This window comes from Nyctibius grandis, chromosome 8, assembly GCF_013368605.1.
Source record: "Nyctibius grandis isolate bNycGra1 chromosome 8, bNycGra1.pri, whole genome shotgun sequence".
Classification (NCBI taxonomy): Eukaryota; Metazoa; Chordata; class Aves; order Nyctibiiformes; family Nyctibiidae; genus Nyctibius; species Nyctibius grandis.
The window spans coordinates 33,710,852-33,722,929 of record NC_090665.1 but is presented as its reverse complement, the minus strand read 5'-3'; the positions used below and the strand labels follow the sequence as shown (position 1 = coordinate 33,722,929).

Here is a 12,078-nt window from a genome sequence, read left to right as displayed (position 1 = left end):
GATAACTTACAGGCAATAAAGACTCCGCTTTGTACAGGAGACTTGTGTTTCAGGTCAGACATTCAATAACCAGGTCTACATTTTTGATCCAACTCTGTTTACCAGGAGACTTTTGACAGAGACAAGTCCTTTGAAAGCTGAGCAACACAGAACCATATGCACTGTTTGCCCAGGCCAGTCTGAGCTGCTAAGCTCACAAAATACTCAGTGTGAGTGAGGTACTGCAAGTTAAAGCTTGCTATATGGTCACTTCCCCCAGCATCTTTGGTGGAGTCATGCTGTGTCTGCAGCAGAGGCCAAGTACCTGTTCCAGAGTCACTCCAGGAGAAACTGGCAAGGGAAGAATAACCAGTAATATTGATAGAAATAAAAGTCTGCATGTGTTTATTTTAATAAAAAAAGTCAGGTTTTAGACCAATCATGCTTGCTGAAGAGCTGCATGCCCTGGTCACCTCACCAAGAGGGACAATTGGAGGCACTGAGTTTGTTAAGGACACAACTGGCCTTGTTGATCAAATGTGGTTTTGGGAGAAACAGTAACAAGCCAGAGGTTCTTGCCTCTGCCACATTTATGTTTCTATGTCAGGAGTATGTTTTACAATGAATCAGACTGTCCACTGCCAGAGCTGAGACTCATGATCTTGAATTAGCATCAAGGGAATCACACTGGTTTTATATGCAGCATTAGGAGTTTTGTGTAAAATAACCAGGACTCTAGAACTGGAAGAAGCTTGGCAAGATGCAGGATCGGGGCAACAAGTGAGCACAATGAACTTGGCACCAGAATGTGGAAAGTACTGTCCTTATAAAGCCAACTGCCAGAAGGGCCTGCAAAGAAACACAAATGTTTAAAAATAACGGAAATAAAAGACTAAGGAATATCTGTTCCACTGGGTTATATACATAGCTAGACAAATAACATTGTGTAAAAACATGAGACATGTCTCTTCCTAGAAAGTGGAGTAAAGGACTTTGAAACAAGCATGGTACATCTTTTCTCAAGACAGAGTGCTTCATGACAAAAGCTCCGTATCAGCTAACAGACCTGGCATCATGCTGCTCAGAGGAAATGCTAGATTGCTATATAAACCTATAATGCATTGGTTACTGAAGAGTTTAGTGGAAAGGGAAGTTAATCAAGTTTAGAGACTTTAATGAAGTGACAGATAGGCACCTCCACACACTATTACCAGCAAACAGCTGCACTAACCACCAACCACAGCACAGCCCTGCCGGTGGAGATGCCATCCCAGTGCCTGTTCTTCCCATAGGAAGTACAGGACAGCCCAGCAGCACTACAGCCTGTGCTCTGCATGGGAGCATGGTGGGCAGGGCAATGTGGAGACGTGGAGGGCAAGAGAGGGACCCGGTTGGAGAGACATGGGACTGGAGGTGGGTTTGCCAGTGGAAGCATGTGGGAGGCAGAGGAGGGAAAGTGAAGATATATGCTGCTTCCATGCACATGTATGTCCTGGCACAGCACTGGGAGCAGCTGCTGCTTGTGCCATTGGTACAGCATAGGAAGCCTCAGCTGGGAATTTCGTTCTCCATACCAGAGCATCTCAGAAGCCAACAGGCAGAAGCAGAGCACACATGAGCTCTTCTGTGTCACACACTCTGCCACTCTCCAGAGATGCTGTCAGATCCCACAATGACAAAGTCAGTGCTGCAATCTGCATGGCAACCCTCTTTTGCAGAGGGTGTAGTGTTGCAGGCTTGTAGGGAGCATAGGATTGAAAAAAAAAAAAAACCAAAACACAAACTATCAGGCAACCTACACTTGGGGATGTTACAAACCCACCTTTGAATCTCAAAACAAAAATTCCAGCAGTGACTGTGGTAAACTAGTTTTCACAATGCTTTTAAAAGTGAGGCAGTTACCAATGAAAGAGATTTAGCTTCAATTTGAAAGTCTGGGCAGAAATCTCTTGGGGAAGGAGCAGGGTAGGTCCAAGACATATGTATAAGTCAGAGCAGCAGAAAAGGCTCTTTTCACTTTTTTGAGGAAATGCTTACGGTTATTTGGAACCTTTAACCACTTAGCATTTGCACTGAACCGTAAGCTCACCAAGGGCTATTTATCACAGCTAAAGGAACAGTGATTAACAAGGTACAAAAGCTGACATCAGGCTTGCACAATAATAACCAGTGTCCACAGGAGACTAAAAACAGGCATTTAGTTTGGGTTCTGCCTTTTTTTAATCTTCTGGTCAGCAACTCAGATATTCCTGAGAAACTTGACATCACAATTTAATAACAAGGTCTAAATATTGCCTCTGCTATAAAAGCATGAAACCTGAGTTGCTCCTAGACTGTCCTTAAAGATTGTTTTACAGTTCTATAGATAGAAACCAATTACAATGGATACAGTTCACTTGTATTGATCTGACTAGAATCTACTTCCTAATATTTTCATTAAATCTGTGATCACAGAAGAAAAATTGGAAATGAAAAAATATAGTTTGCCCAAAGTATCAGCTCTAATAATGTAGGGTCAGAGCTACATCAGCAACGAACTTCAGGACCAAAGAACCACCTACCCAAACCATGAGGCAGCACTCAAAACTGCAAAGCAGATGGAAGGGGCAGAGCCACAGAAACAAATCTAACTGCTTTTGAAATAGTCTGCTTTAGGAGGCTAACACATCCCTTCTCATGTCTATGGATACTACCATTACACATGCTCCCGATACAGGTCTACCTGATACTGCCCAAAGGATTGTTTTTTTAAACCTCTCAATACTGTTTAAGAGCAAACTTAAGTACTGTTTAAGAAGCTTTTCTCCTCTACTGGGTGCTTTTCAGTTAATTTATATGCTACTGTCAAAACACTGAAAGTGAAAGCTAATGAAATATATTAAAGAAAACACTGATGCAGATTCTGACAAGAGTTACTTCATTGCCTTCTGTACCTCATGATGGGCATCACCTGTTTGCTCCTGGAGAAAGCCTCCAAGTGACACACACTTTGTGGAAGATCATTACATTTGGTTCTGTCAGTTATATGCTCTGCAAAAGACAACGAAAATCCACGTTAAAAATTCAGGTATACATCTTATCTGAAGTCTGACTGGTATTTCTCAACTCGTTTTCACTGTAACTGAAAACGACACACTGACACTATCTTGCATGCTTTCAGTCTGATTTTGAGGTTAGACTGAGAAGATGGTGAAAAGGATAGGCTAAAGGAGCGTGTACATGGCTCAGTGTAGAATGGCAAAGGTATCAAGAAAACAATCTGACAAGAGGGTGGCAAGGAACCTAGAGCCATTCTTAATTTTTTGTCAACCTTCATGTAGAGCTTTTACCCATGTTTACTCATAGGCTCTTCTAAGCACTAAGCAATGACACAGTGGTATCACATGTGCTTTCTATCATAAGCTTTCTAGGCAGAACACCAAAGTTAGTCTGTAACATCAAGGGTAAAGCACAATAAGGACATGCAAAGGGGTCAGTGCAAACATACAAGACCTCCACAACTTGTTATGACAGTTTAAAGAACTATGAATTATTTAAAGTGGTAATAAAATGTTTAATCTCTTGCCTCTCTAGTGATCAGCAAGTGCTAATCCTCCATGGAAATGGGACATCTTTGTGAGTTCTGCAGAGAGATGCTGGTTTAAGTGATTAGTCAGCAAATACAGGTTCTTTTGTACTAGCATGTGCTATAAAATAACCTAATTAAGCTCAGGAGCTAGCAGAGCCTTGAATCTGTTTCTCCTGAGCCTAGTATTTCTATTACTTTGCAATAGACATCATTATCCTACAGAACTGCCTAGGTCTACAGAGGGAGCAGAGGAAGTGTCTGGCATTTAGCAGTAGCTATGTAGTATTACCTGAGTCTATGCAATACATACATAATTTATTAGTTAACTCTTTTTGCCTTCTATTTTCTCAGAAGCCTCCACCAACTGGCCTGAGAATCATTCCTGCAAGCAGTAAGCTGCAGCTGGGACTGCAGCCCAGCACAGGGTGCAAGCTCTAGTTTGCACATGGCTGCACAGCCCCGCAGAGGCTGTCTGGGGTGGGAGGGGGGTGGCAGCTGAGCAGGTGAGGGTGCTCAGCACTGAGGAACAGATTACCTGGCCCAGCACAGATGGAAGCACTGCTGTGGACAAAGCCCTGCCACCCAGCAAGCAGATTAGGGAAGAGGTACCCAGAGATGCTCAAAAGGCTTCTCCAATGCTTGTTGAGAGGATAGGATTTGACAAACATACTCCTTTGCTGCTCATCCCCTGTCCTCACTGCTGAAGGACTGTCTATCCTCCTACACCACAGGAAGGCAGCCCCACAAATTGTTCCCAGTGAGTCTTAGGGAGTAGGGAACAACAGTACTCTTGGGTGGAAGTTTCTTCTCAACAACCAAGGAAGGAACCATAGTGATCTCTTCTGCAGCAGCTCCTGAAGCTTTCCCAGCACCAGCTGTTCTCCCTTCCCTATGTGGCAGCTGAGAAGAGGCCAGGTCACTGTAGGTGCACTTTGCTGAGCTTTTGGGTTTCCATCTGTCTGCATAAGCACAGAAATGGTCGAAATGCTGTTTTGTGCTATCCCAAGCACATTAAGACAACTTAGGCAGTAAGAGCAATATGCTGACAAGAGCTCTTCTCAGCAACTAACCCTGTTGTGTTCAGAAGGTGACGTGAAGAGTTTATACTGGAGGAATAAACAACTGAGAACATACTGCTGGAACAAAAGGTGCTGAAACTGGCAATCTGACAAGCGATCACAACATTTCCATTGGAGTTACTCAACTTGAACATCAAGTGCACTGGTGACTGCACAAAGCTAAACAAAACACAAGCTTATCCGCATTAGCGATCTACCTCTGGCTAACTTCAAAAGGCTTTACCTTTCTGCCAAATCCAAAACACCCCAGAAACTATGAATTTTAAAGTTCAGAAGTTGATAACACAGGACCATAATACCTTGAAATAAGTTTGACTCTTGCAAACAAATAATTAAATGCATGACTAATTTTTCTACTTTACTAAAAAAATACTGGGCTCTTTCCCAGTACTGACTGAACATGACCAAATTTAATTCAACTCTTTTTTTCTCCCTACAATAACTTGGAGCAAGAACAGACACAAGCCCAGATTTTATTTTGTTCCAGACAGACAACCAGTAAAGAATCCAATAGTGCTGGAGGGGTAAGCAATCATATCTATAAAGCCTGAAAGCTCAATCAATGCTATTACAAACTACTGCAGAAATTTGCCTGCTGCATACAGTGTTACAGTAACTGATGACAAACCTTCTTAATAAGGAGTCTAGTCAGTGAAAGAACAGGCTGCATCAGTTCTTAAATATTGCATTATGGGTTTTCAGTAGCATGAAACAGGGGAGATGGTGCTGCTCAGTTCACACATCTGGCAGACAGTTTACCAGGCAGCACAATGCCTGAAACAGCACTGCTCCAGCTGCATATTCAACCAGGCTGTTGTCTTTGGGATGCACCTTGGCAGCCCCCTGTGCCCTTCAACTTTCACTGGTCTGATCAGACTTCAGAGCCTGACCTGCCACATGCCTCTTGGCAGGCTTCCTGGACACAAGCTCTCCCTCTATTAATTCTTTGCAGAAATGGCACCCTACAACCCTATTTCTCTCATTGCTTCCTTCCTCCACTGCTCCTGCCCACTCTGTACAGAAGTTCGGTAAACAGTTAAGAGATCAGCAAGACAAGCCTGGCTGAGTCCTGCCTTACAGCGACGATCAGGTCAGGAGTGCACGCTCAGGAGCTGCGCTTTATGTTAACTGGGTTAAGAGGAGTGTATGCCAACTGTACTGCTAAAATATTCATGGGTTTGCACTTACATTACATAAGAGATTGCATTTTGAGAAACTGGTGCTGTACACAGACTGCATCCACCATCTGTCACCCAGTTGACCATACGAGTGACAATGCACTACAACAGCCTTGGTTCACTTTCACGCCAGGCTGACCAAGACAGCTGAGATAGGAGTACAGTCTTTCAGAAGCAGCATGAAGAAACTGGTTTCATAGTGCTTCAGCCTTCTGATTTTCTAGCAGTGGATCCATCAGACCAGAAGCCATCCAGATTTAATGACTGTCCACTGTCTCCAACTGACAAATGCCTGAATCCATGTATCTAACATACAACAGGTTTCATACTCATAGAATAATTCAGGTTGGAAGGGACCTCAGGAGGTTTCTAGGCCAACCTCTCACTCAAGGCAAGGCCAGCTGTGAGAACAGACCAGGCTGCTCAGGGCTTTACCCAGCTGGGTCTTGAAAGCCTCCAAGGGTAATGACAGCATAGATTCTCCAGGCCCTTTGTTCCACTGCTTGGCTGTCCCCACTGAAAAGCCTTCTCCTCACACCCCATTAAAACCTCACACTTCAATGTGTACCTGTTGCCTCTTGCCCTCCTGCCACAAAACTGAACATCCTGGCTCCATGTTCTTGATAAGATGTGGTCTGTGAGTGCCAAGCAGAGAGGGTAATCACTTCTGTTGGCCTACTGGTTCAGCCCAGGATCCTGTTGGCCTTCTTCACTGCACGGACACGCTGCTGGCTCACAGCCACTGTGATGCCCAGGGGCTTTTCCGCAGAGCTGTCCCCCACCCACTCAGTCCCACCTAGGGATCCTTCATTCTCTAGGGCAGGACTTTGCATTTGTTCCTGTTCAACTCCATAAGGCCCCCATGGGTCAGCCCCTTCCTTGAGCCTGGTCCCCGTTTGGGGCTGTTCACAGCTTGATGCAGATACTCCCAACTCCTCCAGGTAAAGACATTTAACAGGGCAAACGCTAGGACAGACCCTGCAGAAACTTCACTTGCCATCAGCCTCCAGGAATTATCTCAATGGGGAATTCAGAGACTGAACATAAACCTCAGAAAAAGCCTTAGAACACTGCGAACAGCCACCCACCAGGATGAACAGGAGGGTCAGGAGCAGGCACTGGGCTCCCTCAGCTCAGGGTGGCCACAGGCCTCAGTGCCTGGACTGCCTGAGTACCTGCTCAGCACCTCCAGAACCAGGGCTGGAGGCAGCAAGAGCAGAGAAGCTCTGGCTACAACAAGAAACACCCTGTCAGGAAGCTACAAGAAACACTGCTGCTTCATGGGGGGCTCTTTATGAAAGCGAGGTTATCAAAGATGTTTGCCAAGATGTCCAAGACACAAGCTAAGCCTTCCACCACGGCACGCAGAGCTCTGGGCGAAGCAGCCACGTACACATTTCTGCTTTCTAAAGCCTTGACCATCTTGCTGTTTTCAAGATGACATCCTGGTTACTAACTACTCAAACAAAGACTCTCTAGCTAAACATAACTGACTCACAGTCACCATGCTGGGGAGGGTAGAGGGACCAGTAGCAGCCAGGCGTCATCCCGCAGAAACGAGCATCTTCTCCCTCTCCCCACAAAGCACTGCTGTAATGATGTTCCCAGAAGGAAAACTTGTTGGAAACAATTAAGTTACGTGTTCAGACAAACACTACACTGCAGTGTCATGCATTGTTATAGCTTTAAGAGGACATTTGTTAAATTATTTTTTCTTTTTTACTTCACAGAAAACTCAGGGGAGGGAGCTCCATCATTCAAGAAAACTAATAAGGTTCAAATTATGCTTCAAAGCTTTTTCTCTCCTCTTGATTCATCCCTCTGCCTCGACAAAGTCACCCACGGAAAGAAGCAAATCTGTTCTGCTGTTTCTAGTAAAAATGTACCCTGTTCACGCTTTACTTCCAATCACTTCTGAACTACTACTTCATGCAAAATAGGGAGTGCTGATCAATAAGAAACTTGGTCTCAAAGAAACCTGGTCTCAGTGCCAGCAGGCATAGGCCAAGCAGAAAAACCTCAGAATACAAACAGAATAGATTTTATATTATTCTCAAACTGACAATAAACTATGTAATTCAATGATAAATTGTTACCATATGCATACCCTGCAGCACAATTCTTTTTAATTTTTGTGGATGCTGGGAAATAACATCTAATTATGGTTTAAAACAATTTAACATATTTAGGATTACAAAAGTAAATGTGACATCCTGTGGTTATCTGTTCAAAGAAAAAAAAGCTTTGCTTTACCTGACTAGTACTTATAACAGGCAGGATACAACTAATTTGGTGCTTCATTTGCTGTTTTTAACCCCAGGAGAGGGCTAATGCTGTCAGGTACTCACACTCAACACTGTTTTGCTCAAGGGTCCAGCAAACCCTGTCTCTCTGCCTCACACACCTCTAACTGCCCTCCATTAGTCCTGCAACCTTGGGTTGTGCATCTTTGTCCACTACCTTTGCCGAGCCAGAACAACTAGAGACACTGAAGGGAGGAAGAGGAAGAGAAATTAATCTGCTTCTTTGTAGAGAGTGAGAAGTACCCCACATCCTTTGCTTCCTCATTTCATGCTTTTTAATTTCCTTATGGCACCTCAAATGGTACAGCAAGTAGTTACAGCCACTCTCCCATTCAGCTCTGCTGCCGTATCTTCTCTCTTGTAATTCACTGTGCGTTGGCACAATTTGAGACCTCAAAATGGAAAAAAGCATATTGAGCCAGAGCTGATTCCCCCCACACACACACTTGTGAATTTGCACAATTTCCCCTTTAGGAGAAATATCTCAGTTATTGAATTTGCATGAAGTGCAATATCTTAGATATTTCTCCTAAAGGGAAAATTGTGCAAATGGCAATGGGAGTCACATAGCTACATACCAGTGAGTCATGGGAAGGACCAGTGAAAACTCACTTGGACCCTGGCTGAGAAACAGCTGGTTCTGAGATCAGCATGTGGCAAACACACTTTATTCTGATGCTGTCACCTTTAAGAGCATTCAGATGTGCTTCAAAGAGTAAATACACATGGGTATGCACAAGGAAGTACACATGTACAAGATCTGTGCAGTATCTCAGACTGCTACAATGCTGAACAAAATTCAAGTGAACTTTGTTACTGCTAAAAAAAGGACACTAGATCAAAAATATCAAGTGGAGACACTCATCCACTGCACTCAATGGCCAAGAGCAGCTACTGGTGTACTACAGCTAGGGGCCTAGTCCTGTCCCACTGGCACAGCAGTACGTACTTGTGGATCACAAGATGAGAAGTACCACAGAGAAGATGGGAACTGGAAGAGATGGGAAGAGGGTTATGTTAAGACTGCCAGTGTAGTAGTTTTGCAGCTCCAAACAGGGTAAGGTTTATTTAATTAGCTACTCACAACTCAGTGAGGAGATAACTGGGTGGCACATCAATGCATGCACTGCCTGATGAACTAGTTGACAAATGGGCTTGGCATATTAAAAAAGTCCTAAGAATATCTAAAGTAAGGCTCCTGCGGCTGCACATCCTTCACACCTCTCTCCAACGAGACGGCCCACATCCCCTGTACACCCACGCACCTCTAGCCCACAGAACCTGCCGTAGCTGCACAGGGAAGGCAACATCAGGTTCAAGGGCATTCAGGCTAACCCTGAGTACACCAAAACTTTCACCAGCTCTTGTGCACAGGCCAGCGGGTACAGTTACCGTAGGTATCGGTAATGAAAACGGGGTTTGGACTGAGCAGTGCTGCGGCACGGGCACCGACCTGCACAACCGCCTGGCGACCCGCCCCGCCAGGCCGAGCTGGGCAAGTTCACACCGTCCACTCGTGTTCAGGAGTGGGAGAACACCGCTCTCCGCTAAACCCCCGGCGCAGCCAGGCTCCGCCGCACCGGGCGCTGCCAGCCGGGGCGGCAGCGGGAGGCAGGGCGAGAGCCGCTGCCCGGGCCCGCCGCGCCGGTCCCGCTGAGGAGCGATGTTGCACCATGAGCGATCGCCGCCCCACCGCCCCCCCCCCACACCCCTCCCGCCCGGGCTCCGGGGCGGGCCCGGGGACACGCCCGACGGCGCGGCCGCCCCGAGCCCACCTGCACGGCGCGGGCACCGCTCCCCCCTGCCCCGGCCCGGGCCCTACCGCACCGTACCTCCTTCCTGCGGCTGGGCGCGCCCGGGCGGGTGACGAGCGCCGTCTCCTCGCAGACCACGGCCGCATCCTCCACGAAGACGCAGTCGGGAAGGCTCTCGTCGGCCGGCAGCTCCAGCACCTGCAGCCCCAGCTTGCCCCGCAGCACGCCCACGTACAGCTGGTGCTCCCGCTCCGCGCGGGCGAAGTCCACTTCCAGGCCCGCCGAGCTGCGCAGCGCCTGCCGGCACAGCGACTCGGGTAGCGCCCGCACCACGACGTGCGTGCAGCGCCCGAAGGCGGCGGGGCCGCCGCCCAGCCCAGCCATGCTACGCAGCGGGGCGCGGGGGACAGAGGGACGCGCGGCCGCTGCCGCCGGCCCTGGCAGCTGATAAAGCGCCGCCCGCGGCCCGGCCGCGCCCCATTGGCTCCCCACCAGGCACATTTCCATGGGGCTGCCGCTAGGCGCGCTCCCATTGGCTGGCTGCGACGGCCGGGCCTCGCCATTGGCCGCCCCCCGCAGGGCGCCGCTTACCTGTGCGGCGGGCGGGAGCGGCGGCGCCGCCGCCCGCTCGGGGGCCGGGCCTGTCGCCTCAGGGAAGCGCGGTCGGGGAGAGGCGGTGGGGCCTCGACCCTCCGTGGGGCGGCCCCGCGGCTTGCCCCAGGCCTTGCCCCTGGGCAGCGCGTTGGGGCTGACTGCCTGTCTTGGGGCTCCGCTGGCACAATGCGGCCAAGGGAAGAATATCCCATGACGAGAGCAGTTCCAAATACAAGTCCAAAGGCAATAAGCCCAGCCACTTCCTAATCCCTCGTCATGGCTTTCTACAGAGCCACTCACCGGCAGAGCGTGTCCACCTTCTTCCACTCCTCTACACTGTCAAAGCTTCCACCTCTGTGGGGTAGAAGGGACACCAGGGTTTTGCTCCACCTCTGCCTCAGGGAGTGAAACAATGAGCATTTTCCACCTTTCCCCTAAAAGAAACCCCTACTTCCCCCTTTTCATTTGCCCAAGGTTTTATCCTGACTTGAGGTTGTCCCAGACAAGGGCCAGCCTTCTCCGGCACACACTTCTGGCTTCCAGGCAGGAGGCAAATGGGGCTTTGGGCCAGATCTCACACCATGGGAGACTTCCACAGCACCAGCTCCGGGGCGCGCTGCTCCTGCTGCCACCCTCCCAGGTACCTCCGAGGTCTCTCCTCACCGGAGCAGACAGGAAGAGAGGAGGAATATAAATTTTCCTTCCAGCTCTTCTTTTCTGGCAAGGCTCTTTCAGGTGTCCCTCTGGTCGTGGAGGGGACCCCACCACCACACAGCTCTGTGTTCCCCCTTCAGTGTTCAGACAAAACCTGGGCAGCTGCCTCGGCCATGCAGTCATGGACATTGGCACATGTTCAGCATCTGGGAATATGGTTAATGAATAGCATGAAGGAAATACCAAAGCACGTTTCCAAAATGGCAGCTAACTAGATTTTCATCTGCATTTTCCACGTGTTCTCCAAATATCCAGTAAAGGCTGCCTTTACTTAACGTGCATAGGTGCAGTTATTTGAAAAACTGCCATTCACTGAATAACGTGCAAATATTGTTCTCCTTAAAACAAATGAGTAGGTAATTGAGTTGCTATCACGTAGACATTTCAAATTCTTGAGAAACCACTACAAATAGTATTATGTCATCTCTGGTACAATGTGTGATCCTTCCACAGTTGTTAAAGCCTATTTTTACTTATTACAGATTTGGGATATGGCCACTGGCATGCTTTGGTTTACTTTGCGTTACCCTGCCTCTTAGCCAGAAGAAAAAGTGCTACTATCCTTCTGTAATTTAAAAAATTGCCAGGGTTCCTATCTGAAAAGGTATTGAAAATAGTTGTTCTTGCAGCCAACAGATCGGGAAGTTCTAGTCAATACAGATTTTTTTGACATCCATAAATACCTTATGAATTTATAAGCAATGACAGTTTTCAGATCTCACTGAGATTACAGGAATATGAGACATGAGGTGATGCCACACAGTCATCTTGTAGGCACATGATATGATAGGACAGTGAGGTTTGCTCCGGAGGCATTGTCACTGGCCCAGGCTGACCTCAGGTGGCCACGGCTGCTCCCTGGGAGCTGGCCAGATATCACTTCTGACAGCTTCTCAATATCATTCTGCA

General features: G+C 47.7%; 1 protein-coding gene across 1 annotated transcript in view; it reads right to left on the bottom strand.

The window, feature by feature from the left end:
• DDAH1 (dimethylarginine dimethylaminohydrolase 1) overlaps window positions 1-10,245 on the bottom strand; it is a 61,492-nt gene extending 51,247 nt beyond the window's left edge. The window contains exon 1 of the mRNA XM_068406378.1: window positions 9,940-10,245. Within this exon, the coding sequence (XP_068262479.1) occupies window positions 9,940-10,245 (306 nt within the window). The remainder of the gene's footprint in view (window positions 1-9,939) is intronic.
• Window positions 10,246-12,078: the final 1,833 nt, after the last annotated feature.